This window comes from Bos javanicus, chromosome 3 (genome assembly GCF_032452875.1).
Source record: "Bos javanicus breed banteng chromosome 3, ARS-OSU_banteng_1.0, whole genome shotgun sequence".
NCBI lineage: Eukaryota > Metazoa > Chordata > Mammalia > Artiodactyla > Bovidae > Bos > Bos javanicus.
The window spans coordinates 115,964,964-115,992,314 of record NC_083870.1 but is presented as its reverse complement, the minus strand read 5'-3'; the positions used below and the strand labels follow the sequence as shown (position 1 = coordinate 115,992,314).

At 46.3% G+C, this 27,351-nt stretch overlaps 1 protein-coding gene across 2 annotated transcripts in view; it reads left to right on the top strand.

Moving 5' to 3' along the window:
• Window positions 1-8,590: 8,590 nt before the first annotated feature.
• ASB18 (ankyrin repeat and SOCS box containing 18) overlaps window positions 8,591-27,351 on the top strand; it is a 72,049-nt gene continuing 53,288 nt past the window's right edge. Inside the window, exon 1 of one of the 2 annotated variants that reach the window (XM_061412711.1) lies at window positions 8,591-9,147. In XM_061412711.1, the coding sequence (XP_061268695.1) occupies window positions 8,943-9,147 (205 nt within the window). In that variant the 5' untranslated portion in view covers window positions 8,591-8,942. The remainder of the gene's footprint in view (window positions 9,148-27,351) is intronic. The other variant, XM_061412710.1, reaches the window with a different exon arrangement.

Below are 27,351 nucleotides of genomic sequence, written 5' to 3'. Positions count from 1 at the left end.
TCAGATCAGCCCTGCCCCACACTCAGCACCTCATTGAATCTAAGCCACCTGTTTAAAAGCTCTGTCCCCACCAGAGTCACATAAGAGATTAGGGCTTCAACATATGGGTTTGGCTAGGGACACAATTCAGTCCACAGCATAACTTACTTTGCATTATTTCCTTGTTTACATGTTATATTCTTTCTGCTCCTATTTCTCCTAAGATATAATGAAATTCCTGAATTTGTCTTCAATGTTACTTTTCTTTATATGCTCTTTTTGTCCCCTTTATAGTCTGAGCATGAGAAATTTTCTCTGTCTGGTCTTTTAAATCACTGATCTGATTTTCTGCAATCTCCAATCACTGTGTCCATTTCAATTTAAGACTTAAAGTAATGGTTTTCATCTCAGAGCAATCTTCCTTCATCTCCTTTTCCGTATACACAATGTTCATCCAGATTCTCAGTGGCACCATGAATCAGAGATTTTCTCAAATTTTCTCTATGCAGCAACTGTTTCATAAAGAGACATTTGCTCTGATGATTCAAAATAACCTATCCTTTTGCTCTTCTGAATCAGAGTTCGTGTTGGTTTATCCTTGGGTGGGGAAAGAGAGAGAGAAGAATGAGATTCATGGCTTTCTCAAAACAATGGTTCAGGTGGAGGAATAATTATGTATTATTTCATAGAAAATTACCCCCAAAACCTAACCACATAAAGCAACAAGCACTTATGATTTTTCAGTTTCTGTGGATCAGGAATCCAGGCATGACTCATTGGAGGAGGCTCAGCTCAAAGCTCTTCATGAGGTTGTTGTCATATCAAGATCCAACTGGGCTGATGACTCCAGGGCCAGGCCCCCTCAATGACAATTGGCAGCCTCAGAATATCCACTTTCAAGTTCACTCACCTGGGACCCTCCACGATGCTGCCTCAACACATGGAAGCCGGCTTCTTCCAGCACCAGCAGTTTGAGAGGGAGAGAAAGACCATCCAGAACAGAAGCTGCGGTCCCTCTGTGACCTAACCTCCAAAGTGAAGCCATCCCCTCTGCTGTGCCGTGCCAATTAGGACCAGGTCCCCGAGTGCACACTCGAGGGGAGGGGATGATGCAGCATGCGGAGATCTGAGACGGGTCAGCAGGGCCATCTCCCAAGTTGCCCACTACAGTTGGGTAGATCATGGACCGTGTGTGTCCCTGAGGTCAAAGATTTTCAGACCCAGACTAGAGAACTGCGTGTGTGCCAAGTCGCGTCAGTCATGTCCAGCCCTTTGCAACCCCTTGGACCGCAGCCCGCCAGGCTCCTCTGTCCATGGGATTCTCCAGGCAAGAATACTGGAGTGGGTAACCATGCCCTCCTCCAGGGGATCGTCCTGATCCAGGGCTTGAACTTCGATCTCCTGCATTGCCGGCAGAGCCTTTACCACCTGAGCCGCCAGGGAAGCCGGTTTTAGCATATAACCCTATGGAATGGCTGGCACGATGCTCCCTTCTGAAACATGCATGACTGAAACTGGAAGGTCTTCAGGAGCAGAATGTAACTGAGATGCTGATGTTCTTGGGGCACCCAGAGGGGTTCGGGGCCCTTCCTCAACCTGCGGAAGAGGCAAGACCCACCCCACACCCACCCCAGGGCTCCTCTCCCACTCACACCTATGGTGAGCTGGCCCACCCTTCCTCAGTCTTGCCTGTCCTGTTTCTCACAGAGATTCCTCAACACTTTTGTCATAGCGAGGCACTTCGCCCTTAACTTCAACCGGATACACATCTTCTGCCCTTTTCTCCCCTTTCTTTATTTCCAAGACTATCTAAGATGGGAGGGCGTCACACCTGAAACCAGATTACAAACTTTGCCTCTGCATCCTTGAATTGGTCAAGGTCAGACCAGCGGTACACAGACTGCTTTGCTCCATCAGGTTGATTTGCTATTTATTTCTTTTTGGCCACGTCAGTTCTTCAGTTGCAGAACTCAGGATCTTCACCGCATCCTGCAGGATCTTTCACTGTGGTGCATGGACTCTCCAGATGCGGCTCACGGGCTCCAGGGCACTCGGGTTCAGCAGTTGTGGCGTGTGGGGTCTCAGTTCCTGACCAGGAACTGAACCTGCCACCTTTGCATTGCAAGGCAGATTTTTAACCCCTGGGCCACCAGGGAAGTCCCTATCAGATTGATTTTGCCTTTTAACCCTCAGAAGTCAAACTTTCCACCTTACAATATTGTGGCTCAATAGGTGATGCCCTGTCTCCCCAACCGACATCAGTGACACCCACAATTAGCTGGATCACTCTTGGAAAGCCATGACCCTGGTGGTCTTGGCTCAGCAAAGTGTCTCTTGATCAGGAGAACACCCTCTAGCCACTCGAGATTATTTCAAAGCACTTGCCGTTCTTTCTTTATCCAGTTCCTACCTACGTCACAGCCACTCCTGGGCCTTTGCTCGCTAAGTCCTTTTAATGTTCCCAGTCCTTGTCTCAGTCCTTGGTCCTCTTTACTTCCCTCCCATCCCTTCCCCATCTTTTTTCACAGGACCGCATCTCAAAAGAAAGAGCAAAATAGAAAAGAAGGAAGAGGAAGAAACTCAGAGAGGGCAGATTTGGGTGCAGTGGGGGGTCTGAATGCAAAGAACGGCCACACAGTTCTGAAAAGCATGGTGAACTCTGAGTAAATTCTATGGATTGTATCAAAGTCAAAAAATAAAGAGCACATCCCAAAGATGCATTTGCATCTTAGCTCTGCCGCTTAGCTGTGTGACCCCCAGGAAGTTGCTTCACTGCTCCGTGATGATGAGAGCTCCTGCCTCGCAGGATGGTTGAGAGAAGAGGTGTTCATATATGTAGCGTCTTTAGAAGACTGCCTGGCGTACAACAGAACTCTATAAGAAGTGCACAGTATATAGTATAGTATATACTACGCTACAGTTTTTAGTACATTCTATACCGTATACCACAGTATATAGTATATTATATACTGCAGTATATAGTGGGTATATTATATACCACATACTACAGTATATAGCATATTCTATACCACATACTACAGTACTTAGTGAGCTTCCCTGAGAGCTCAGTTGGTAAAGAATCCGCCTGCAATGCAGGAGACCTGGTTCAGTTCCTGGGTTGGGAAGATCCACTGGAGAAGGGATAGGCTACCCACTCCTGTATTCTTGGGCTTCCCTTGTGACTCAGCTGGTAAAGAATCTGCCTGCAATGCGGGAGACCTGGGTTCGATTCTATTAACTAGTTGTGTCAATAGAAATAGAAATTAACTATTTCTTGAAAAGGTAGAACTCATCAGAGGAACTATCTGGAACTGAGTTTGGGGGAGAGGCTCAGATGGTAAAGAATCTGCCTGCAATGCAGGAGACCTGGGTTCAGTCCCTGGGTTGGGAAGATTTCCTGGAGGAGGGAAAGGCTACCCACTCCAGTACTCTGGCCTGGAGAATTCCATGGACCAAACAGACACAGATTATACAAGAGTCGGACATGACTGAGTGACCTTCACTTCACAGTATATAGTATACTATATTCTCAGCATATCAAGAAATGCCTGGCATATATGAGAGGTCAAAAAGTGTTTATTGATGGGGGGAATAAATTAGGAATTTGGAATAAACAAATATACCATACATAAAATAGATAAACAAGGACCTACTCTATAGCATAGGGAACCATATTCAACATCTTGTAATAACTTAGAATGGAAAAGAATAGGTATAGATATTTTGTTGCTATTGTTCAACACTAAGTTGTGTCCAGTTGCTTGCAACCCCATGGACTGCAGCACACCAGGCTCCTCTGTCCTTCACTATCTCCCAGAGTTTGCTCAAACTCATGTTCATTGAGTCAGTGATGCTATCTAACCATCTCATCTTCTGCCGCTGTCCCCTTCTCCTTCTGCCCTCAATTTTTCCCAGCATCGGGGTCTTTTCAGGTGAGTTGTCTCTTTGCATCAGGCAGTCAAAGTATTGGAGTTTCAGCTTCAGCATCAGTCCTTCCAAAGAATACTGAGGGTTGATTTCCTTTAGGATCGACTGGTTTGATCTCCTTGCAGTCCAAGGAACTCTCAAGAGTCTCCTCCAGCACCACAGTTTGAAAGCATCAATTCTTTAGCACTCAGCCTTCTTTACGGTCCAGGTCAGCCCCAGGCTGGTGAGTCCACTGGGTTAGACAGTGAGATTTGAGTCGAGAGCACTCGAGGGCTGACCTTCAGGGAACCTGCGTGTGGAAGGAGTTCTCCAGGACCTAAGAGTTTAACAAGGGCCTTTCAAGCTCAAAGGAGCACTCAGTCTCAGAAGTGGACCCATTTCACAGCGGAATTATGCCACGGTCACCTTGAGTTAACCTGGATATGCCTGGCGCTTGTTCCTGACCTGAGGCCACAATGGGGTTTGCATATACGTGACTGACCATTTTTCCAAACCATGACCCTCCGCTGGCAACCAACTTATTGATTCTCCTCCGAAGCGGGGCTGAGACTAAATTAGACCCACACTGTTTCCATTTATTCATCAGGCATTGTTGTCTTGCTACACAATGTCTTGCTGTTCAAGACCAGGAGTATTGATAGAGAAAAACTCCAAGGCTGGTGGTCTCAAAGGCATGCTATTCATCTCTCTGCACAGTTATACCGAGCTCATCAGATGCAAACTGTGTGATGCAAAAAATTTTAGGTAGCGTTTATGTTCTTCTATCAGGATCTGTGTTATTAGTCTTCATTTAACCAGACTTGTACACATAACTCGATGTAAGTCACATACAATATATCACTGAAACCCATGAATCATGGTTGTTCAGTTCCTCAGTCATGTTCGACTCTTTGCAACCCCATGGACTGCAGCACACCAGGCTTTCCTGTCCTTCATCATCTCCTGGACTTTGCTCAAATTCATGTCCATTGAGATGGTGATGCCATCCAACCATCTCATCCTCTGTCATCCCCTTCTCCTCCAGCCTTCAATCTTTCCCAGCATCAGGGTCTTTTCTTGATACTGGGAAAGATCATGAATCATGGTACCCTCTGATGATTATTTAAACCTCCAAGTGGAACAATGAAGCGACCTTTATCTGATCCAGAGAAAGCCAGGATCTCTCTACCACTGATTGCTTAAATGTATTCCGTATCTTTCAAGGACAGTTGGTGAAGGAGAAAGTCAAATACAAGATTTCCAAGAAGTTCAAGGAGAAATATTGGTACCTGGTCCCTTCCTCCTCAAATGATGGCTCGACTTGTAGGGGACTGAGGCATGGGGGGCAGTTGGGGATCCCATGAACAAATCAAAAAAGGAAAGACAAAGAAACAGAAATCAGAAGATTTCACAATGAAATAACGAAATTCATGTTGCCTTAAATATAATTTGTGTTAGTTACATTTCAATTCCTAATTTATACATAGCAGGGTTAATAAAGAATTACATTATAACAAAATTAGCCAGAATAATTAGCATAGTATATGTGCTACTGATTAAACACCCAGCAGATAGCTTGATAATTAAGATCAGTGAGTGCCATATTTTGAGGCTTTGTCATCTTATTATCTGCCTAACAAGTGCTTCATCTTTACCTCCTTTCTGATTTGAAGTTTGATAGCAATCTCTAATAATCCTCATTTTATTTCTTTAAGTCAACTTACCCAAATTCCGATCAATTTCCTGTGATCACTACACTTTGTCTCTTTGTGTTGACACAAATGAGCTGGTGTTAAATTTCTTTGCAAATGTAAGGCATCTGATGCTAGCTACAAGGCATTTGTGTTTGGAAACTCAGAGTTAAAATCTCTTTCAAAACCCATCATTCTTTGGTTGGAGAAAGAATCAGAGGCCAACCACAGACTCTGCAAGTTAGTCAGATGTCTGCATACAGATTCCCAGAGCTCATTTCTCCTTTCTAGGCAGAGCCCCATTGCCAGAGATTTCAGCAATGTCTCCATCAGGGTCCATCAGCAGCCCCTCAAGTGGTCCTGGCTGGCTTCTCTGATGACCCTAACCTGTGATGCTACTGTTCCTCTACTCAAGGAGGCTGGGGTCAGCTGTTTTCCTTTTAACATTCAGCGAGATTTTCTCATAGAAAGCCAGAGTTCAATTACAGAAGAATGGAAGGCTTAGAGAGTCGACTCACATTCTTTGTCGTGTGTCTGCTGCATCTCTTTAAACCAAAACCAGGATGTGTTCATGATTTTAAAGGCAGAGTGAACACACTACCTACATCAACCAGGAATACTTTCAGCTGCAAGTCACAGAAGACACATGAAGAGTCCTTAAGGAATAAAGACAAGAAGTCTGGCAATTGGCAGCCTGAAGCTGGGACAAAGGTTCAGAAATGTCATCAAGGGACCATCTGTCCCACTCCCTCTTTCTGTTCCACCTACCTGAGTATGTTGAGACTTCATCTCATGTCTGTCCCCTCATGGCTGTAATATGGCTGCCACAGCTCCACACATCATGTCCATGTTCAAGGAGAGAAGAAAGAGAAATGAAAGAAGTGCCAGCCACTACCTCCCCTTTCAATCAAGAAGGCAAAAATTTCCCAGATGCACCAAAGCAGATCATGCCAGCTCTCACTGGCCACAACTGTGTTACAAGGGAGGCTAAGAAGTCTGGTAACTAGCAAAGGAGACAAGGGCAGATATTGCTGACTAAGATCAACATAATTCATCACCAGGGGCCAGGCACATTGTTGCAACAAAGAAAACCCAGGCTCTGTTAAGTAGGAGGAAGGAGAACAAATATTAGGCAGGAAGTCCAGGGCTGGACTTTCAGCTGCAAGTCACAGAAAACACATGAAGAGCCCTTAAGGAATAAAGACAAGAAGTCTGGCAACTGTCTACATCAAATGCAGATGTAGACGTGTTAGGGAAAAGCATCAGCATATGGAACAGAAGCTGCAAAGTCACGCAGAGAAGCTGAGAGGAGAAGGGTGTTTTATTCAAGGTTCTCCAGAGAAACAGAACCAAGAGGATGGGGGTGTGTGTGTGTGTATAGTCTTAAAATAAAGACACATACGATTTATTTTTTAAGAAATCAATGCACATAACTGTAGCAACCAGTGAGTCCAAACCCTGAAGTGCAGGTCAGCAGGCTGGAGACCCAGGAGGAGCTGCAGGTCTAGTCCAAACTCTATCTGATAGCAGAATACCTTCTTGCTTGGGGGCATCAGTGTTTATTCTTTGAAGGTCTGCTACTGATTGGATGAAGCCCACTCAGATTACGAAGGGTCTTCTGCTTTACTCAAAGTCTGCCAACTTAAGCATTAATCTCGTCAAAAAACCTCACAGGAACATCCAGAATACGTTTGACCAAGTATCTGGGGTAGCATGGCCCAGGCAGGTTCACACATAAGATTAACCATCACATGGGGAGACAGTGAGGAAAGGAAGAGGTGGCAAGACTGAGACACAAGTTGAAGGGGACTCTATAAAAGCCATATGAATACATACATACATATTGGGTTGGCCAAAAATTCGTTCAGATTTTTCTGCAAAATTTTATGTATGGGCTTCCCAGGCAGCGCAGTGGTAAAGAACCCGCCTGCCAATGCAGGAGACACAGGAGATGTGGGTTCAATCCCTGGGTCAGGAAGATCCCCTGGAGGAGGAAATGGCAACCCACTCCAGTATTCTTGCCTGGAGAATCCCACGGACAGAGGAGCCCGGCGGGCTGCAGCCCATGGGGTCAGCACAGAGTTGGACACGACTGATCACAACACCAATATGTGTATAACTGAATCACTCTGCGTGCACCAGAATCTACCACCACATTATAAACCAACTACGCTTCAATTGAAAAACTATGATTAATTGTTTAAATTTTAAATATAGAAAAAAAAAAAAACCTAGGTGAGGGCAGAGAAGAAACAGCACAGAAGGGCACAAACTTGCAACCACTGGATAAGTAAGTCCTGGAGATTCAGCGCACGGGAAGGTGACGATAGACATCAGTGCTGTTGAAGACAACGTCAAACTGTCTAAGAGACTCCAAAACCGAAGTATCCATACCACAAGAGAAGACAAAAGCTTGCAATTCTGTAACATGATAGCGGTGTCAGCTAACACTGCGATGACAACCATGTCACAATACATAAATGCATCGAATCAACGTGACCTACACCCTGAACTTGCACAGTGTTATCTATTTCAATTTTTAATGTATCCAAAAACTAACTTTTAAGCTAAATGGCCCAGCCTGGGCCCCTCAAGTTGTCAGAGCACCCAGATGGAGGAGATGCAGGACCACTAGAGACAGAGGTTATGGGGGGGAAAGCCGCCTACCCCCAAGGAATGTGCAGAAACCAGCACCAGCGCCTTGCACGTCCATCGGGCGTGGAATTGGATGCTTTACGCTGAGGTTCGCATCCTTAAGAAGTACAGAGGCTGCCGCTCACACTTAGGATGCTTGTCTGTGTTCACTTACGTGACGATCTTGTCTTCTCGGAACCGGCCAGTCCATCTCTGAATTTAGAAACCAAAGATGTTCCTGCATTCTCCTGGGTTTCAAGTCAGGTCCAACTTGTAGTCAACCAGACTCTTTTTAGATGAAGTGAAGGAGTACAGTGGTATATTAATAGAACGTTACAAAACGTTCCTTTCAACAGCACAGAGATTTGCAAGCCCAATCTTGGGGAAAAGGATCTTAAACATTCAGGACAGAGTCTCACTTTGACAAAAGAAGAGGTTGGTCAGCCGTGCCAAGGACAGCCTGACTTTTTACAACCCTGTGCTCTTTGCTTCTCCCACTCACAGACGCGTTTACTGGCCCCCTCTCTAGGATCCTAACGGAGGCCTTGGAGATTAATTCCCGACTCTGTGAGGAAGGGAGTGGGGAGGGCTGCTGGCAGGTGGCCAGTCCCCGGGGCTGTAACTGACCACGTTTCTTCTATTTATAGGCTTCCCCACAGCCCTGTCCACACAGCTGCTGACTCTGGACTCAGCTGAGAAGAGCGATTTGGTTAACACACAGGCGACAGCACAATGTCGGTCTCTGATCGCCTTCCCGATTACCCGGTCAACTCCGATTTCGTAAAGAAATTAAAGGCAGCCCTGGAAGGCAGGGATGAGGCGAGACTGAAGGACGTGATCTGCGCTGACGTTCGGCACGTGGACGCCGTGATAGAACTGGCCAATGACGACTGGATGAAGGACCCCTCCGCCCAGCTGCCCCCCGGGGTGCTCGTAGGTAACCGCCACGTACCTGCTGGCTTCCCACCGTGCACACGCGAGGGGGGGGCTTTTGAGTGTGGAGGGCAGATGGTTGAAAGAGGAGAATGATACATGCCCAGCTCTGCGATTATTATTTATAAGCATACATACGTGCTGCCTGTATTGTGTATACGTATATGTACATAGCATATACCTGTGTGTATATGCAGTATGTATCATAGTAGGTATCTGTATGTCATAGTATTATATACATATTTACTACGTATATACACAGCATTCATATACATATACTACACTGGCCAAAAAGTTCCTTCAAGTTTCTCCGTAGCATCTTAGGGAATACATAATATACATAGGTGCCATGTATGTAAATACATATAGTATACATATAGATAGATATACATGTAGTGTGCAGTATATGTGCACACCATAAGTATACATAGGTATATAATATATATATTGATATATGCTATGTATACTTATGTGTGTGTGTTAGCCACTCAGTAGTGTCCAACTCTTTTCAACCTTAAGGACTGCAGCCCACCAGGCTCCTCTGTCCGTGGAATTCTCTAGGCAAGAATACTGGAGCCAGTTGCCATTCCCTTCTCCAGCGGGTCTTCCCAACCCAGGGTTCAAACCCGGGTCTCTCACATTGCAGACAAATTCATTAACATCTGAGCCACCAGGGAAGTCCTTATACATATGCACACACACACAGTATGTATCTGTGTGTTACACAGGCAGTAATTAAAGCAATACCAAAAATTTAAAAAGAGAAAAATTAAACTATGGCATCCGCATCCCAGCACAGCGTCTCCTTTCATTTCTCCACTCTTTTTCCGAGCTAGCCTGTTTGCATATGTGAGTTTCCTCGACTTACAGTCATGGGGGAGGTATAATTTTGTGCTTTGCTCTGTTGAGTTAATATACCTAAAGTGTTTTCCATGTTGCTACCTGGTCTTCTTAATTTCAATCACCTATTGAGGTGATTAACCACGAAATACTTAAACCAAATTCCTACAAGAAGGGACTGTGCATTTACATTTTTACTACTATCAATAATACTGTAATTAGTGTCTTTATTAGCATTCATATGCTTTTTTTTCTTATTCAGGGTTGTGTCCTTAGGATAAATCCTTAGGAGCAGTATTCCTGGGACAAGAATAAATTTTCCAAATTGTTCTCTGAAAGGATTTCTATTCCGTCAGTGAGTGTGTGTGTCATGTCCCACCCTGAACATTATGGGTGATTAATACTCACATTTAAATCTCCAATTTAGTCAGCGTGCCCTGGCCCTTCTCTAATGCCTGCTCACCCGCCCTCTCTTTACTGCTCAGGACCAAGTCTTATCCACAGGATTTGGGTTTTCTTTGCAGATCTGTTCACATGTGACTTGTCTAGTCAGGTCCTTGAGCAATATCTCCTCTTGTCTTTCTATCTTTTTTGACATCTTGTAGGTCTGCTTCACATAACACAGATATAATACCATTGTCACACTTGCTGAAAATATTTTCCCTGACCTGAGATTAACTTTTAATTGTACCAGGCTGCTTCCCAGCTCGTCAAATGTGCCCTCCGCAAGCCTATCTTGACTCCTAAGGGATATGCATGACTCCCCTCCCCACGCAAGGCAAATTCTTTCCCAACATACATGTGTGAGTACACACACATGTGTACCATCGCACACACATGTACCTTCACACACAAACACAAACACGTGCTCACTCATGTAGGCAGGTCACCAAAAGGGAACACACTTGGGCCCTTGGTCCTGGCGAGTGGAGATGTAATGTGATGAAGGGCAAGATCAGAGCCTGGCACTTCCGAGGGAGTGGTTATCCCTCTGCTCCTCCCTCCCCTAGCCCTCCTCACCCCTCCACCACCTCCGTGTACCCTTTCACTGGGGGTGTGAGCAACCTGCAGAAGGCTTTAGAGAGAAACCAGCTCCTGCTGCTTCTTTTCCTTGGTGTTTCTGATATCTGGGCCCCAGTCAGGGTGAGGGCCCAGCAACCATGTGCCCAGAGAGCACCCCGCCTCTGTTCAGACCTAGCTTTGCCTGGATGGGCCGGGTCCTCACTGAGAACACACACAGTACAGGTATCAACCCAGGAGCCTGTACGGGGGCACGGAGGGGACTCAACTCCTCCCCTGCGCCTCCCCCAGGAGTGCTGAGCTCTAGGTTCTGTATTTGCCCTCCCGAGCCAGCCTGCCCACTGCCTGCTCCTGGGGTGACTTGGTGAATCGCGTCCTCTTGGCCCCGCGCTCTCTGGGTGCAGCTAAGGCCAGGCACTTCGAGGAGCGGGGAGGGCAGAGTATTTGCTCCAGGGACCCGTCCCTGCCAGACGGCCCCTGTGATCTGGCTTCAATGTTGGGCTGAAGGCTCAGCTGTAGGGTGTCAGCTCTTACCTCCCTGCTTGCCCCTTGAGACACAGGGAGTGGGGCCTGTGTCCCGATGCCTCCGGAGACCCCATCGCTTCCCTGAGCCCTGCGTGCCTACTGGATACCCTGGATCCCCGCCACCTGCTTTCTGAAGGGATTCTGGCTGGAGCGAGTACACGCTCCTCTTTCACAAACCTGTCCCAGTGGGTTAGGGCTTTGTATATTTGAAGTCCCCGAGTTAAAATATCATTGCTTATTCTTTAACAACAGCTCTGTGTGTGTGTGTGTGTGTGTGAGTCGCTCAGTCGTGTCCAACTCTTTGCGACCCCATGGACCCCACCAGGCTCCTCTGTCCATAGAATTCTCCAGGCAAGAACACTGCAGTGGGTAGCCATTCCCTTCTCCAGGGGATCTTCCCAACTCAAGGATCGAACCCGGTTCTCCTGCCTTACAGGCAGACTCTTTTTGCCATCTGCGTTACCAGGGAAGCCCAACAGCAACCTTGATTTGTTCTTTCTTTATTCACTTTATTCTGGGGTGCGCTGGGTCTTCATTGCTGACTGCTGGGTTTCTCCAGTTTCGGCACACAGGCTTCTCACCGCGGTGGCTCCTGTGGTTGTACAGGGTGGGCTCTAGGACTCTGGCTTCAGGAGTTGCTCTAGGATGGCTCTGGAGCACAGGCTCAGCAGTTGTGGTGGACGGGCTTCTTTGCCCCTTGGCCTCTTGTCATTCCCTTGGAATCTCCCCTGACCAGGGATCGAACCTGTGTCCCCTGTATTGGCAGGCAGATTTGTAACCACTAGACCATCAGGGAAGTCCAGTCTGTTCCTTTGATTCATTTATTAAATAGCATAACTGTTTTCACAATAGGACACATGGTCAGTGCTACATATTAATATAAATTACAGGTAACATCGTACTATTTTAAATAGCTAAATCTCTCAGTATTAATAACATGTTTTTATTAATCCAAGATAAAAATCTAGACTCTCCAACAAAAAGTAAAATATCATTTATTTTCACATTGCTGATTTCCTGAGCCATCTTTATTGTCCCCACCTTTTTACTGCGCACTTGAAACCAATGAACTCTGTGTTGAGGGGGTCCTGTTCCATCCCACGATGAGCCTTTAGGTTCTAAATCACATCCATATATACTTCTCCCCGCCCAAAGGCACAAGTCAAAAGGGCAGGGACAGGTCAGTGCTGCTGCCACGCTGTCAGGACCTGGGCTTGTTCCGGGCTGTTTTCGGTTCAGGATGCTGGTAACTGAATGATTAAGTGTGTGGCCTCAGGGCACATCTTGTTACCCATGATTTTATTGCAGGGGAAGCAGGCTGGGCTTGAACCGGGGGTGGAGATGCATGAGGCAGCTGCCGCTCCAGCTGACGTGTGAGAGTGGGGTTTGAAGGAAACGTGACAGGTCAGGAAACAAGATCTAGTTAGGAGGTGATGGAAGGCGGGTGCCCAGGGAAGAGATGGCAGGGTCTAAATCCAGGCAGTGGGCTAGATGAGTGGCTGACAGAGATAAGTGACAACATTGAGAAACGCTGGGAAGTTAGGGGGGAGCAGAGGACAGGGACACCAAGCCAGACAGAAATCAGAGGGATCTGGGATTGTGACGAGGTTTGAGCTTTTGCTGTGAGCCTAGGAGAATGAGGGGAGACTAGAAACGAGAATTACACACAGGATGGCCCCCCAGGAGTGCAGAGCCCAGCCGGTCATCACAGGTAGCCTTTCAGGCGCCTCAAGGAGCCCTGGAGTGAAAGGCTCCAGCGGGAAACTTGGGTTCGGCCACCAATGAGCTGTGTGGCCTCAGAGAAGTCACGTTCCCTCTCTGAGTCAGTGCCTTTACTTGTAACTAGTGCGTGAGGTTTGATTAGCGCTTCCCGAGCAGAGGCCCCTGAGCAAAACTCCATGGAGGAGTGCACCTGGGATGCGGTCCCTGGAGACCCACGCTGATGCTGGAGGGCAGGGTAAAGGCTTGCGTGGCTTCACCACCGGCAGGGGGTGGGGATGGGAGTCAGCAGGGGTAGGGGAGGGATTGGAGGTTTGCGGACACTCTTTGGGAAGTATGGCTTGGATCACTGTTGAGACCCCGTCCAGCCCCATGCTTCTCTCAAGCCATGATCCCCAAATCTCACCGTCTCCGTCTAAAATGGAATGAGGCTGCCTGTTTCCTGAGTGTGGGAGTAAACAGGCTCTTTCCTGGGAGAGGGGTGATTGTGAGTCCTCGGGCAACACACCTCAGAGGAACAAGAGCCGTCTGCATTAAGACGTACACGTGGGGGCTTTAGAATGTGTGGTGAGTGGTCAGAACTTGGGGCAACACCTTGAAATGCCGCACGCATTGGGAATGGATACAGGAAAGAATTTCAGTTCTCCCAAGGAGGAAGGTGAAGATGAAGGGATGATGAGCGAGAAGACGGGCAAGGACCCAGCAAGGGGCGGGCTCTGAAGATGCCCCCAGACCAGGAGACACAGGGCCAAGATCAGGCTGAAAGGCGTTTCAGGGAAAGCAGAGGCTCAATTGTCCATCCCAAGGACAGCCCTGGTTGAAAGAACTCCAAGTACTGTTTACAGGACGATAATTTGCAGCAGTAAGATAAGTAGCCGTTCTTTCTGCTTGTCAACATAAATATCCAGGGACCATGTTTTGCTCAGTGATATCCCCATGCTCGTGTGTGAGCTCATTACTCTTGCAAAATAGAGCAGAAAAAAATAATTATTATTTATTTCTGCAGATCCATGTCAGCATCCCAGTAAAAGCATAGGGAAAAGAGGAACCAGCTGGGAAAATGGTGGGAATGACGTGTTCTAGACAACCCTTCAGGTGTACATGGGGCCCCTTACAGAGGGCAGAGGGCAAAGGAACTTCAGAAATTCATCCTCGGCAGATAACAGGGCCAAGTGCCGAACGTACCTGCCCTGCCTGGCCATGGGGCAGAAGAGGGGTCCTCAGTCAGGTTTTCCCTTAAACATGCAACTCACCTGTGCCCTTGGGAAGCCACCTGCTGTCCTGCAAAGATGTCCCTGGGATGCCCCATAGGGTGCTGGGAAGTGCATGGAGGTCTCTAGTGGGCATTCAACCCCAGTCAGACCCAGATTGGCCTGCTATGAGGAACCAAGGAGGCTGTCCTGGAGCTGGGCTCTGTGTGTGTGTGTGTGTGTGTGTGATGAGGGGAACAAGCCTGAGCTCCAGTTCATCCACAATCTGCTCCCTCATCTTTCCCACCTACCCCCTCCCAATAAAAACATCTCCACCAGGACAAAACCCAGGCTCACCTAGACCTCCCCTTCTCCTAGATCCTGTAGAAGTCCACTTCTCCAGAAAGCCCACCCTGCCCACCCAACACACAGACCCACCTCCCCTGGCCACAAGAGCACAAAGCCCTCAGTCTCCATCTGTTACTGAAACACAAAACCTTGCGGAGCTCATCTTAATACCCACTGAGTGTTTCATTCTCAAATATGACCTCCTTAAGGTCAAGACCTTTGCCTGGTATCCAGAGCCTGGCAGAAGGCCTTAGCCCTGTGTGTGTGCTCAGTCATTCAGGCGTGTCCAACTCTTTGAGACCCCGTGGACTGTAGCCCGCCAGGCTCCTCTGTCCATGGGATTCTCTGGGCAAGAATACTGGAGTGGGTTGCCATTTCCTTCTCCAGGGGATCTTCCTGACCCAAGGATCGAACTTGCGTCTCCTACAGCTTCTGCACTGGCAGGCGGATTCTTTACCACTAAGCTATCTGGGAAACCTATGAAAGTGAAAGTGAAATCGCTCAGTCGTGTCCGACTCTTTGCAACCCCATGGACTGTAGCCCACCAGGCTCCTCCATTCATGGGATTCTCCAGGCAAGAATACTGGAGTGGGTTGCCATTTCCTTCTCCAGGGGATCTTCCCGACCCAGGGATCAAACCCAGGTCTCCCACATTGCAGGCAGACGCTTTAACCTCTGAGCCACCAGGAAGCCTATAGAAAGGCTCAAACTCTGGGTGGCCTGCCTGCATGGGCAGGCCAAACTCCTTTGCTAACATTTACCCAGGTGGACACAGTCTGTGTTTTCACAGACATGATTGGAGTGAGTCTTTCAGCAAAGAAATATTTGATTCTACTTTCTGCTAAAGCCAAGTCTGTGCTGTTCAGTATTAGCAACAGTGGAATTATTCGACCTCACCTCGTTGGAACACCTATCAGCTCACTGACTTGAGGGAACACAGCAAGGGAGAAAGGATGGCGGGGGAGGGGTGGAGAGACCCTGCTTGCCCCCCAAATGCATCAACTGTACAATTTGGTAACTGGCGTAATCAAACTACTTAAGAAACAACTGATTACTAATTGCTATTATTAAGGATGTCAGCCTTCCATGATTTTGCTGCTGATATATTATATACAAGTCAAGATGCTACTTGAATTCTTGATTGAAATAGAAAAACTAGAGGCATTATGTTGTGTTTGGGGTAATGGTATTTAAGCATCTGGAGGCAAGTTAAAGAAATACTAATTGGGTTTTTATTAAGAGAGCTCGTGCCGCCGTGCATATAGGTGCAGAATGAGTGCGGTGAATGTGGGATGGACAAGGGCCAGTGGAGTCTGCCGTGGAATTCGACTGCTCACTCCATCAGCGCGATGTTTAGCATGCCGTGCGGTCAGGGCTACACCCACCTCCTTCTGCATGGAGGGGAAGGTCCCCCACAGAAAGCTCAGCAGTTGAATGTAAGTTAAATAAGCACAACTCCCGCCTTGGAGGACTCACATTTGAACGAATGGCAAGTGCGTGGGCATTGACAGTGTAGTAGACACGACAAGAGACTAGCAACGACGTGACCTGGGTTCAAGCCTGGCGCTCCCACTATATGTGTGGTCCTTAACCTGTATGGTCTGTTCTTCTATCTGAATCCTAATTTCCTCATTTGAAACTATTGGACTGTTGGGAATTCCCATGCAGTCCAGTGGTTAGGACTCAGCGATTTCACTGCTGAGGCCCAGGATTCAATTTCTGGTCAAGGAATTAATCCCACAAACCACACAGTACAGCCAAAAAGAAAAAGAAAAAAAAATGGGATTAGCGGGGTCATCTCTCAGGGTGCTTCCAAATGGGACGAACTGGAGCTCCAAGACCAACATGTAGTGTTTTTGGAGATGGATGAAAACCCTGTTGCCTTCATGGGTGTGTAGAATGGGCCCCACTTTCATTGGAACCGTCAGCTCCAGGTCAGATGGGCAGGGAAGGTGTCTCCTGGTGAGAAGTGAGTTTATCAGCTTGACTCACCAAAGAGCAGCAGCCTTGCCCAGAGATGGCCTTGTTCGGATCGTTAGGAGAACAAGTCTGCAGACTAGAGCCTGTCTGTGCTATAACGAGCCCCAAGTGGAGACAATGACAGAGGAATCACGTGCAGTGAGGACTCTAGTTGGTCTGTGTTTTCCAAGGACTCCCACTTCCCCAGCAGAGAAAAACGAGGCTCAGAGAGGTTGAGTTCCACATCTCAGGTCCCACAGCTGCAGGAGGGGGAAACCCAGAGCTCTTCCCGCTACCCCGTCATGCCTATAACTGTCCTCTGGCTGCATTTACAGACCAGGACACCAGGGTTCTCGTGTATTCCCTTACTGGGCAACAGTCAATTAGGAGCAGCACACAAACCAGGTATGTTCCCTGACTTACAGTCGAGGGCTCTTGACACAGACCCACCCCAAGACATGTAGCTGGAAGATCCATGGAAAACGTCCCCCTGAAGGCTGTGACAGCTCTGAGAATTTACATCACACACAAGCATGCAGACACGTCATCAAGAGCATGGAGTCCATCGCTTCAAATAATTCAGAGTATTAAGAAACACTTTTCAAATAGTATTAAGAAATACTCTACAAATAATAATAATATTAAGAAAAAAAAAAACCTGGGTGAATGAGCGGGGTGTCTCAGCTGCAGAACAAAAACAAAAATGGGCAGCAGGAGGTCAGTGATGGCGGCGAAGGATGGGGAGACACGGGCTCTGCTGTCTTGGCTGAAGCCCTGATCAGAGTGTGTGGGGGCAGGGAGACCCTGCTCGAAGCAAAATGAAATTAAACCTTTCTAAGTACTTATAAATCAGCACCTAATGACACTATCCCACCACCAGCCGGAGCATTGCTCTTATTACTTTGATTCACAAGCCAGGAAAAGATCCGGAATTATGCACAAATTATTGTCCCATCTTCTTAATTAACGCTGATTGCAAAATTCTTGCTAAAGTCCTTGCTAACAGACTCAATTATGCGCTGCCTGAATTGATTCACCCAGATCAAGTGGAATTTATTAGAAATACACTTTCCTACAATAACATCAGATTATCTTTGAATATAGTTAAATTATTTAGGAATAAAATAGTTCCAGCAGCAGCCCTTGCTTTAGCTTCAGAAAAATATCTCCCACCACCTAGAATGAAGATATTCCTTTGCTTTCCAGCAGACACACACCCTAAGCTCTTTTTTTTCCCAGAAGCAGGTTGAATCACTGTGATGAGATGAGATGTATGCCTTCGAGCTAATGGTCCAGCTTCAAAGCATATGGGCAGGAAGAAAAATCCTGCAGGGTCACGTCTCAGCTTCCCCCAGTATGAACCGTCACTGCCTGTGGAACACGGTGAAATTGCAATTAGACTAAATCAGGATATTTTCAGAATCAAAATTGAGAAACAGGCTAATAAAGACATAATGTATGCTGATGACACACTTCTATTAGCATCGTCCCCCAGCACACTGGAGGGGTTCAAAAGAACAAAAAGAAAGGAAGATACGAGGGAAGGTCCTTTCTGCCTTTCCAGGAGGGCAATGGTTCCTGCAATGGTACACCCTGTTCAGGATAAATATTCCAGAGAAACAATTGGAAATAGCAAATGCATTACCTGTAGCCTGGTACCAAATACTAAGCCCAGCCGCTGGGCATTGAACAGGGTCTGGGCTTGTCCTAGAGGCCATATCTGGGCACAGAGTAGGTGCGTAACAAATATTAATAGACAAAACAACATATGGAAGACAGTAAAAATCTGTTGGGCTGTCCCTTGAAAGATGAATGTGCACTGATGGGCTGTGATGGAAAGGAAGGGCCGGAGACAGAGGGAACGGAGTGAGCAGACGTGGAGCGCACAGCCCACCTCATGCAGGGGAAGTGGGGCCTGGCTGGAAACAAGGAGCATAAGTCAGAGGAGAAGGAGGACTATCCGGGCCAGCAAGCTGGGATTGTATCGTGCGAGGCCACAATTTCTAGACATAGGCGTTTACATGTATTCGGAAAGGCAGTGAGGAGCCATTCAGCAATGGAATGAGATCATCTAATCTGGAAACAGTTAACTCTTGCATAGGTAGGAAGGATAGAGGTGGAGAGACTGGTGCCCTGAGACCAGCTGCAGACATCCACTTCCCTCCTCCTTTACCAACAGAGTCCCTGTGGCAACACAAGGTTTCGGGCTGGAGAAAGAACACCACCACTCCTCCCCTTGAAGCCAGGGGTGGCCTCGTTCTCAACAATAAGGGGCCAAACAGAAGATCCAAGATGACAGAAGAAAGAGTCAGTGAATTTGAAAACAGGTTAAAAGAAAGTATCCAGTCTGAAGATCAGAAAGGAAAACGATTGAAAATAAAATGAACAGGGGCTGTGGGACAACACAGATCTGACACGTTCGAGCAGAATCCAAGAAAGAGAAGAGAAAGAGAATGGAGCAGAAAAAGGATTTATGGAAATAATTGCCAAACCTTTCCCAAGTTGGATGAAAGATATAAATTTACAGACTCAAGAAGGTTAGCAAGGGCTCCCCCGGTGGCTCAGTGGTAAAGACCCCTGCCTGCCAATGCAAGAGACACAAGCTCCATCTCTGACCTGGGAGGATCCCACACACTGTGGAGCAACTAACTCCGTGTGCCACAGCTGTTGAGCCTGTGCTCTCGAGCAGGGAACCACAACCACGGAGTCCACGTGTTGTAGCTACTGAAGCCCTCGTGCCCTAGAGCCTGTGCTCCGCAACAAGGGGAGCCGCCACAATGAGAAGCCCTCAGCTCAGTCCAGTTCAGTTGATCAGTTGTGTCCGACTCTTTGTGACCCCGTGGACTGCAGCACGCCAGGCCTCCCTGTCCATCACCACGTCCTGGAGTTCACTCAAACTCATGTCCGTCAAGTCAGTGATGCCATCCAGCCATCTCATCTCTGTCGTCCCCTTTTCCTCCTGACCTCAATCTTTCCCAGCATCAGGGTCTTTTCCAATAAGTCAGTTCTTCGCATCAGGTGGCCAAAGTATTAGAGTTTCAGCTTCAACGTCAGTCCTTCCAATGAACACCCAGGACTGATCTCCTTTAGGATGGACTGGTTGGAGCTCCTTGCAGTCCAAGGGACTCTCAAGAGTCTTCTCCAATACCACAGTTCAAAAGCATCAATTCTTCAGCACTCAGCTTTCTTTACAGTCCAACTCTCACATCCATACATGACCACTGGAAAAACCATAGCTTTGACTAGATGGACCTTTGTTGGCAAAGTAATGTCTCTGCTTTTTAATATGCTGTCTAGATTGGTCACAACTTTTCTTCCAAGGAGCAAATGTCTTTGAATTTCATGGCTGAAGTCACCATCTGCAGTGATTTAGGAGAAGCCCTCACACTGCAACAAAGAGTAGCCCCCAGTTACCACAACTAGAGAGAAGCCCATACAGCAGTGAAGACCCAGCACAGCCAAAAATGAATAAATAATTTTTTAAATAAAGAAGTTTAGCAAACCCAAAGCAGGATAGACATAAAAGAAAGAGACAGGTGTGTGCCTGGTACCCAGATGCTCCACTGACTGTTGTTGAGTCAAATTTGCCATGAGAATTAAGAGCACATTTCACTGAGGTGAAGGGTAGAAAAGGTATGCAGAGAAAGAGATGCAATAACTTTCCTATTTGAGGTGCATGTGACTCTCCTGCCTATAAGCCTGCAATCATTCCTTACTGAATACAGCAAAGGCATGCAAACTGTCGCCTGAGGGCCAGCTACCTGTTTTTATAAATAAAGTTTTATTAGAACACGGCCCTGCCCGTTTATTTACATATTGTCCGTGGTGGCTCTCATGCTACAATGGCAGAGCTGAGTAGTTGCCACAGAGACCATAAGAGGCACAAAACCTAAAATATTATTATCTTACACATTACAAAAAAGGTCCAGCAACCCCTGTCCAACAATGAAGAGTCCCAATTTTATACCCTGTGTCCGAGGACTTAAAATATGTGCTGTGAACTAACCCACCCCACCATCTCTCCCAGCATCTCTTCACCCACCCTGTACTCTAGTAACTGGTCAGTAAAGGTGCTACTCACAGCCCACTGCAGGTAGGGGGTGCTCCATAAAGGGTTTGCTGTGAAAATTGTCAGTAAACGTTTAGAAACATCTACAGCAACTTGACAATTAACATTCTGGACTTGGAATTCTGCCTTTTCTCCATTTGGGGTTTTTTTGTTGTTGTTGTTAATTAATTTTAATTGTATTCTGAAAAAGAATCACTCTATGACAAATTGGGACCAAAAAAAAAAAAAAATCCTTGGACTTCCCTGGTGGTCCAGTGGTTAAAATTCTGAGCTCCCAATGTCCAGGGTGGGAGTTTGAGCATCTCTGGTCAGGGAAGATCCTGTATGCCACATGGCCAAAAAGTTTAAAAATAATTAAAAGTTTTTACATTCCTAGTCCTTCAGCTGAGGTGGTTGAGAAATTCTGGTCTGCACCAGCCTCAGTGACACCCCAAACCCCTGTCACCCCTCCTGGCCTTGGGACAGGCCGTCTCTGCTCCCCATCTTCACCTGCTCTGACCACACGCCCACCCATCCTTCCAGGTGGCCCAGTGCACAGTCAGGTGCTGTGGCCTTGCAGGGTGTTTGCTGGGCATCCACATCTGCGAGGGGGAGGGGAGAGGGCAGGATGGGCAGAGGGGAGGTTGACCTGCGACCCAGGCCCCCCCCACATCTCAGCCAGACCCCAGGGGAACGTTAGAGCTGACCCATGTCATGGTTTCCCCACATGAAGTCACCAGGGTAGCACCAGTCTCCTGGCTCCCTCGGTCTCTAGATCCGCCCCACTGGGGGCCGTCCCTTCTAGAAGGAGGTGGCTCTCTCCCCAGAAGGAGCTCACAGTGGGGAAACAAGTCCTCCCAAACAGCAGCATCTGGGCAGCTCACCTCTGTGTCCACCAAGGTCTAAGCCCTCAACTCTGATCCCCAGACCTGCTGCCAGTGGCTCACTTTCTCCCAGGTCTCTGCTCTGCCTGCCTGGTCACCTAAGCGCCCACCCTCCAGACTGCACCTTGGGCCCCAGCAACACAGCTTCGAGGCCAAGGATGCTTGCCTCTCGTTCAGCCCAGGATAACAGGACCAGGTCCTGCAGCACAGGCCAAGAGAGGGAAACAGACACCCTCAGGGATCATAAGTCATCTTCTCCTTCAATTCCCTCTGTGCTTTGCTCAGATGCCACCTTCAGTAAAAGCCTGTCCCACCCCTACTTCCTGGCATTCTCATAACTTCCCTGATCCGTTCTCATCTTCACACCTGGACCCCTATCCATCAGTGGTCTCACTCCACTTGCCAGCTAACGGCTGTCTAGTCTTTCTCTCTCTTGCTAAGTGTAACCCTCCTTAAAAGCAAGGATTTCTACTCTGAATCTCTGTAGGCCTCTGGTACCTGAAAAATGCCCCGTACATGTACACTCAATATAGAATATTTCCAAATGGTGTAGAAATTCACCCTTCCACCTGCAAACTCTGAAATAGCAGTTTCACTAAACTCTTCCAAAACTTGATTTCTAAAAAAAACCATTCAGGAGACTTTCCTGGTGGGCCGGTGATTAAGAATCCACCTTCCAATGCAGGGGACTCAGGTTCGATCTCTAGCTGGGGAACTAAGATCACACACCGCAGGCAACTAAGCCCACGAACCGCAACTACTGGGCCAGCGTGCTCTGCAGTGAGCTCTCCGAAACAAGAAGCCTGACTCCACAACTAAAGGAGCCCCTTTGGGCCACAACTAGAGAAGGCCCACGTGCCGCAACGAAGACCCAGCACAGCCAAAAATTTCAAAAAAATTAAAAAACCTTTCACAACTGGATAGATGAAAAAGATCTCTTTTTCTAACTTGCATTTCACATTGGTAAAATTGGATGTTGTGTACATGTTTAGCGGTCATTTCTATTCCTTATTATGCCTTTTATTTTTCTGTTGGAAATTCAAAGTTCTTTCTCTCTCTCTCTTTTTTTTTTTTTTTTTGCAAACAGAAAAATAAGGTCAATGAACATTCAGTCCATCAGACATCACTGGGCTGGCTTTGCTCTGTGCAGAGTTGCAAAAAAACCAAGAGACCACCAGGCACACCCCCCTCCTCAACTGCAGGATCAGTAAGCTTCTCATTTCCAGGAGGGAGGTAAAGGATGATGAGGTATAACCATCAGACCAAGCCAACTTCAGGAGAGAAGCATTTTGCTCCCTGTGTGAGATTCATAAAAAACAATCAGTCTGAACAGGCAATTTGTCTCAAGAGGCAGGAGCTGCAATTTTATCATGTAATTAAATCCCCATGACAGTTGTAAAGAGACGCCATCACCTTTATCGGGGAGAGCTTCAGTGGGCTGCTCTCCTGCACGGTTCCCCAGAGTCTGTAAATGTCCTTCCAGGGCTGTTTCCCCGTGGTTGTGCCCGCCAAGGACCAGGCTACTCCATGCCCCCTCGGCCACCGTGGATGGCAGTGCTCAAGGGCACCTTCGCTTCTGAGCATCCAGAAGAGCCCTCCTGGACTCTGGATGAGAGCAGCTCTTGACCTTTGGATGAGACAGCATTCGTGGTGTGTCTTGGCAGGATCTGCCCCGAGCTGGGTTGTGCTCTTTGGACATAAGTTAGCAAGGTGTCCCCACCCCCGCCCTGTTGTATTCTTCCACATGATGGGAATGAGGTTTCTTAATAATGTGAAATCAGTACAGACGATTTAAGTCATTATTAATAGATGCACTTGATCTGAGGGAGCACGATGCTTGAATGCTTTGTTAAATGAGGTGTGCTGTGCTAATATTGTTATTTGGAGAGAAGGGTAGGCTACGTCCATGTTTTGGATTCTGATGTCTGTGTGATTGGCTTCAGTGGATGTGGATATGTCCCGGGCTCTTAAAAGCAGAGTCTTGCAGGACTTCTCTGGCAGTCCAGTGGTTAAGGCTTCACCTTAAGATGCAGGGGGTGAGGGTTCAATCCCCAGGCTGAGAACTAAGATCCCACATACCTCATACCAAAAAACAAAAAAATAAAACAGAAGCAATATTGTAACAAATTCAATAAATACTTTTTAAAAAATGGTCCACAAAAAAAGCAGAGCCTTACATACCTGCCCAGCTTATTATTTTTAAGAAATGTTTTTCATTTTTTTGTGACTTGCTTCTTTCCCTTACATATTTTTTAACCGATGTATAGTTGGTTTGCAATGGTGTGTTAGTTTCACATGTACAGCAAAGAGATTCAGTTATACACTCATATATACATTCTTTTTCAGATTCTTTTCCCTTTTAGGTTATTACAAAATATTGAGTATATAGACTTCCCTGTGCTGTACAGTAGGTTCTTGTTTATCTATTTTATATATAGCAGTGTGTATGTTAATCCCAAATTCCTAATTTATTCTACATGGTAACCCTTGGTAACCTTAAGGGGGAAACTGCTGTCATTTTAAAAAGCTTTAGGGAGGGGGGATGAAGGAGGAGTGGCCTTTAGAAATTAAAAAAAGGAGAGTGAGGATCAAAAGATGTGTGAAAGTAAATCCATAGTAAGACCTGGGGTACTGTGCCCGGCAGTGTGTGTGCTCAGGCACTCACTCATGTCTGCCTCACTTTGACCTCATAAATTGTAGCCCACCAGGCTCCTCTGTCCATGGGACTCTCCAGGCAAGAATACTGGAGTGCTTGCCATTTCCTCCTCCAGGGGACCTTCCTGACCCAGGGATCAAACCTTCCTCTCCCTCAGTGGCAGGCAAATTCTTTACCTCTATGCCACCTGGGAAGCCCGAGCCAGGTGGTACAAACGTTGGATTTAGTCCCTGGACATTTACAGAAACGATTCATGTAGGAAGCAGGAAACCGACCAGGATAACGGGATGATACATTGGCATATGTGAGAAAGTGCTCAGACTTTCATGATGTCCCCAAAGGGGAATGACTTCTTGCCCCATTGTGTCCATTTACTCGGACACTTGACCCCAGAAGGAAGCCAGACCTTGGCCTAATGGTCTAGGAAAATATCCACGCAGTAGTCCTTTTCCAAGAGCACGTGCCTCGTGGCCCAAACACGTGGAGTATCAAGGCCCCAAATAAGCAGGCTGACCCGGTAACAAACCCACTAGCTTCACATTTCAGGCTCAGCTGCGTTTTCCACAGAATGTCATCAGAGCTCATCCTCTGATGCTTCTGATGAAAAGAAAATCAATCATTCATCAATTCAACGGCAGGATGCAAAGATCCTGATATCACATGAAAATAATAATTACCATTTGAACACTAGCTTTTGTTTATCTCATTATCATTACAAGGTGGATTTTTTTTCATCTCATTTGATTGAGAAGCAAAAATCCCCTCTTGTTAGCTACCAAGTTACAGGCCTTGGTAGGGAGAAGAGTTTTTGTGTCTCTCATGGACAAAACATTACACTTGTAAGTCCCTAACATATTCTTTACAAAGCCATATTCACATCCGGTGAACTACCTGGCCAGCTCCTAGAAAGATTTAGTCTGTTCGGATTCTGGGCTTCCCTTTCGAGCAATGGCTGCATGTTAGAGGCATCTGGAAAGTTTCTTACTTTGCTGATGCTCAAGCTGTACCTCCAACCAATTACATCAGAATCTCTCAGACTGGGATCCAGGCATCAGTGTTTCTAAAGCCCCAGTGATTCTGGAATTCAGCAATTCTTTACATGTACCATTATTTCTCCAGTTTGAGTTTTTTAGCAAGATTTTCCTAAAGAATGACCCGTATGTTTTCCATGTTCTCTGAAAGATTTTCAACCTTATCTATGCCTACTATATCTATGCCTACATCTCACTGCATTTTAGAGATAGCCATGTCACGAAATAAAATTCTCTGAGTCCACCCTGACCTCTTCCTAGTGACCCCAGAGCTTCAAGTGCCCCCACTTCTTTTCTAAATGCTCCCAATCCAACCTTCTCGTGAGCCATTTAAGGACCTTGCCCAAGACTGATGTCAGTTCAGGCTCTGAGGAATCAAGTTCTCTTCCTATTTGAAAACGAAAATTCTCATCTCCTGGTGCTTCTTCTGTTTTGGTCAGTTCCTCAAAGATTCTGACAGCTGCTAAGCAACTTTGTAGGTAAATTCACTCTTGAAAGAAACTGAGTTTTCATATCAACTGAAGCAGGCAGAGAAGATTAGTGGTGAGTCACATCTTGAAGGCTATATGTTGCCTTTAAAGGAAGCCGAGAAGGGTGAGGATGATGAAAATGAGATACAAACAGTCCTCTGCCTATAATTTAATAGAATTACTTCTTTTTTTTTGATATTGAGTTGTATGAATTCCTTATATATTTTGGGTATCTTGCCGGACATATCTTTTGCAAATATCTTCTTTCATCCAGCAGGTTGCCTTTCTGATTTGTTGATGGTTTTGATGTGCAAACGTTTTCTAGTTTGAATAGGTCCCATTTGTGTGTTTTTGCTTTCATTGCCCTTGCCATAGGAGACGTATCCAAAGACATATTGGTTAGACTGATGTCAAAGAAGTTACTGCCTATATTTTCTTCTAGAAATTTTATGGCTTAAGCTCTTACATTTAAGAGTTTAATTCATTTTGAGCTTATTTTTGTATATGGTATAAGAGAGTGGTCCAGTTTCATCCTTCTGCATGTAGCCGTTCAGTTTTCCCAAAGCCATTCACTGGAGAGACGTTTTCACATCACACACGCTTGCATCCCTCGTTGCAGGTTCACTGACCACATGTGCGTGGGTTTACTTCTGGGCTCTCTATCCTTTCCATTCATCTACATGCCTGCTACTGTGCCAGTACAACACTGTTTTAATTACTGTAGCTTTGTAGCTAAAGCTGTAGTAATTAAAATCTGAGAGTATGATACCTCCAGCTTTATTCTTCCTCCTCGAGATTGCTTTGACTGGGAATTCCCACATGTCCAGTGGTTAGGATTTGGTGCTTGCACTGGGGCTAGGGTTCAATCCTGGGCTGGGGAAAGAAGACCCCGTGAACCTCTAGGCGCAGGCAAGAAAATAAAATTTAGAAAAATTAAAAGATTGCTTTGGTTCTTTGAGGTCTTTTGTGGTTTTATACAAATTTTAAGATTATTTTTTCTAGTTGTGTGGAAAATGCCATTGATATTTTGATAGGGATTGCATTGAGTCTGTATATTGCTTTGGGTAGTATGAACATTTTAACGATATTGATTCTTCCAATCCATGAGCACCAAAAATCTTCCTATTTGTTTGTGTCACCTTCAATTTCTTTCCTCAATGCCTTTCCATTTTCTAAAGTACAGATCTTTTACCTCCTTAGGTAAGATTATCCCTAGGTATTTCATTCTTTTTGACACAATTTTAAATGGGATTGTTTTCTTCATTTCTCCTTCTGATAGTTCATTATTAGTGAATAGAGATGCAACAGATTTCTGTATATTAATTTTGCATCCTGCAACTTTACTGAATTCATTTACTGGTTCTAGTACTTTTTTGGTAAAATATTTGGAGTTTCCTATATATAATCTTATGTCATCTGCCAATAGTACCAGTTTGACTTCTTTCTTTCAATTTAAATGCCTTTTATTTCTTTTTCTTGCCTAATTGGTGCAGCCAGGACTCTATGTGTTCCTTGAGG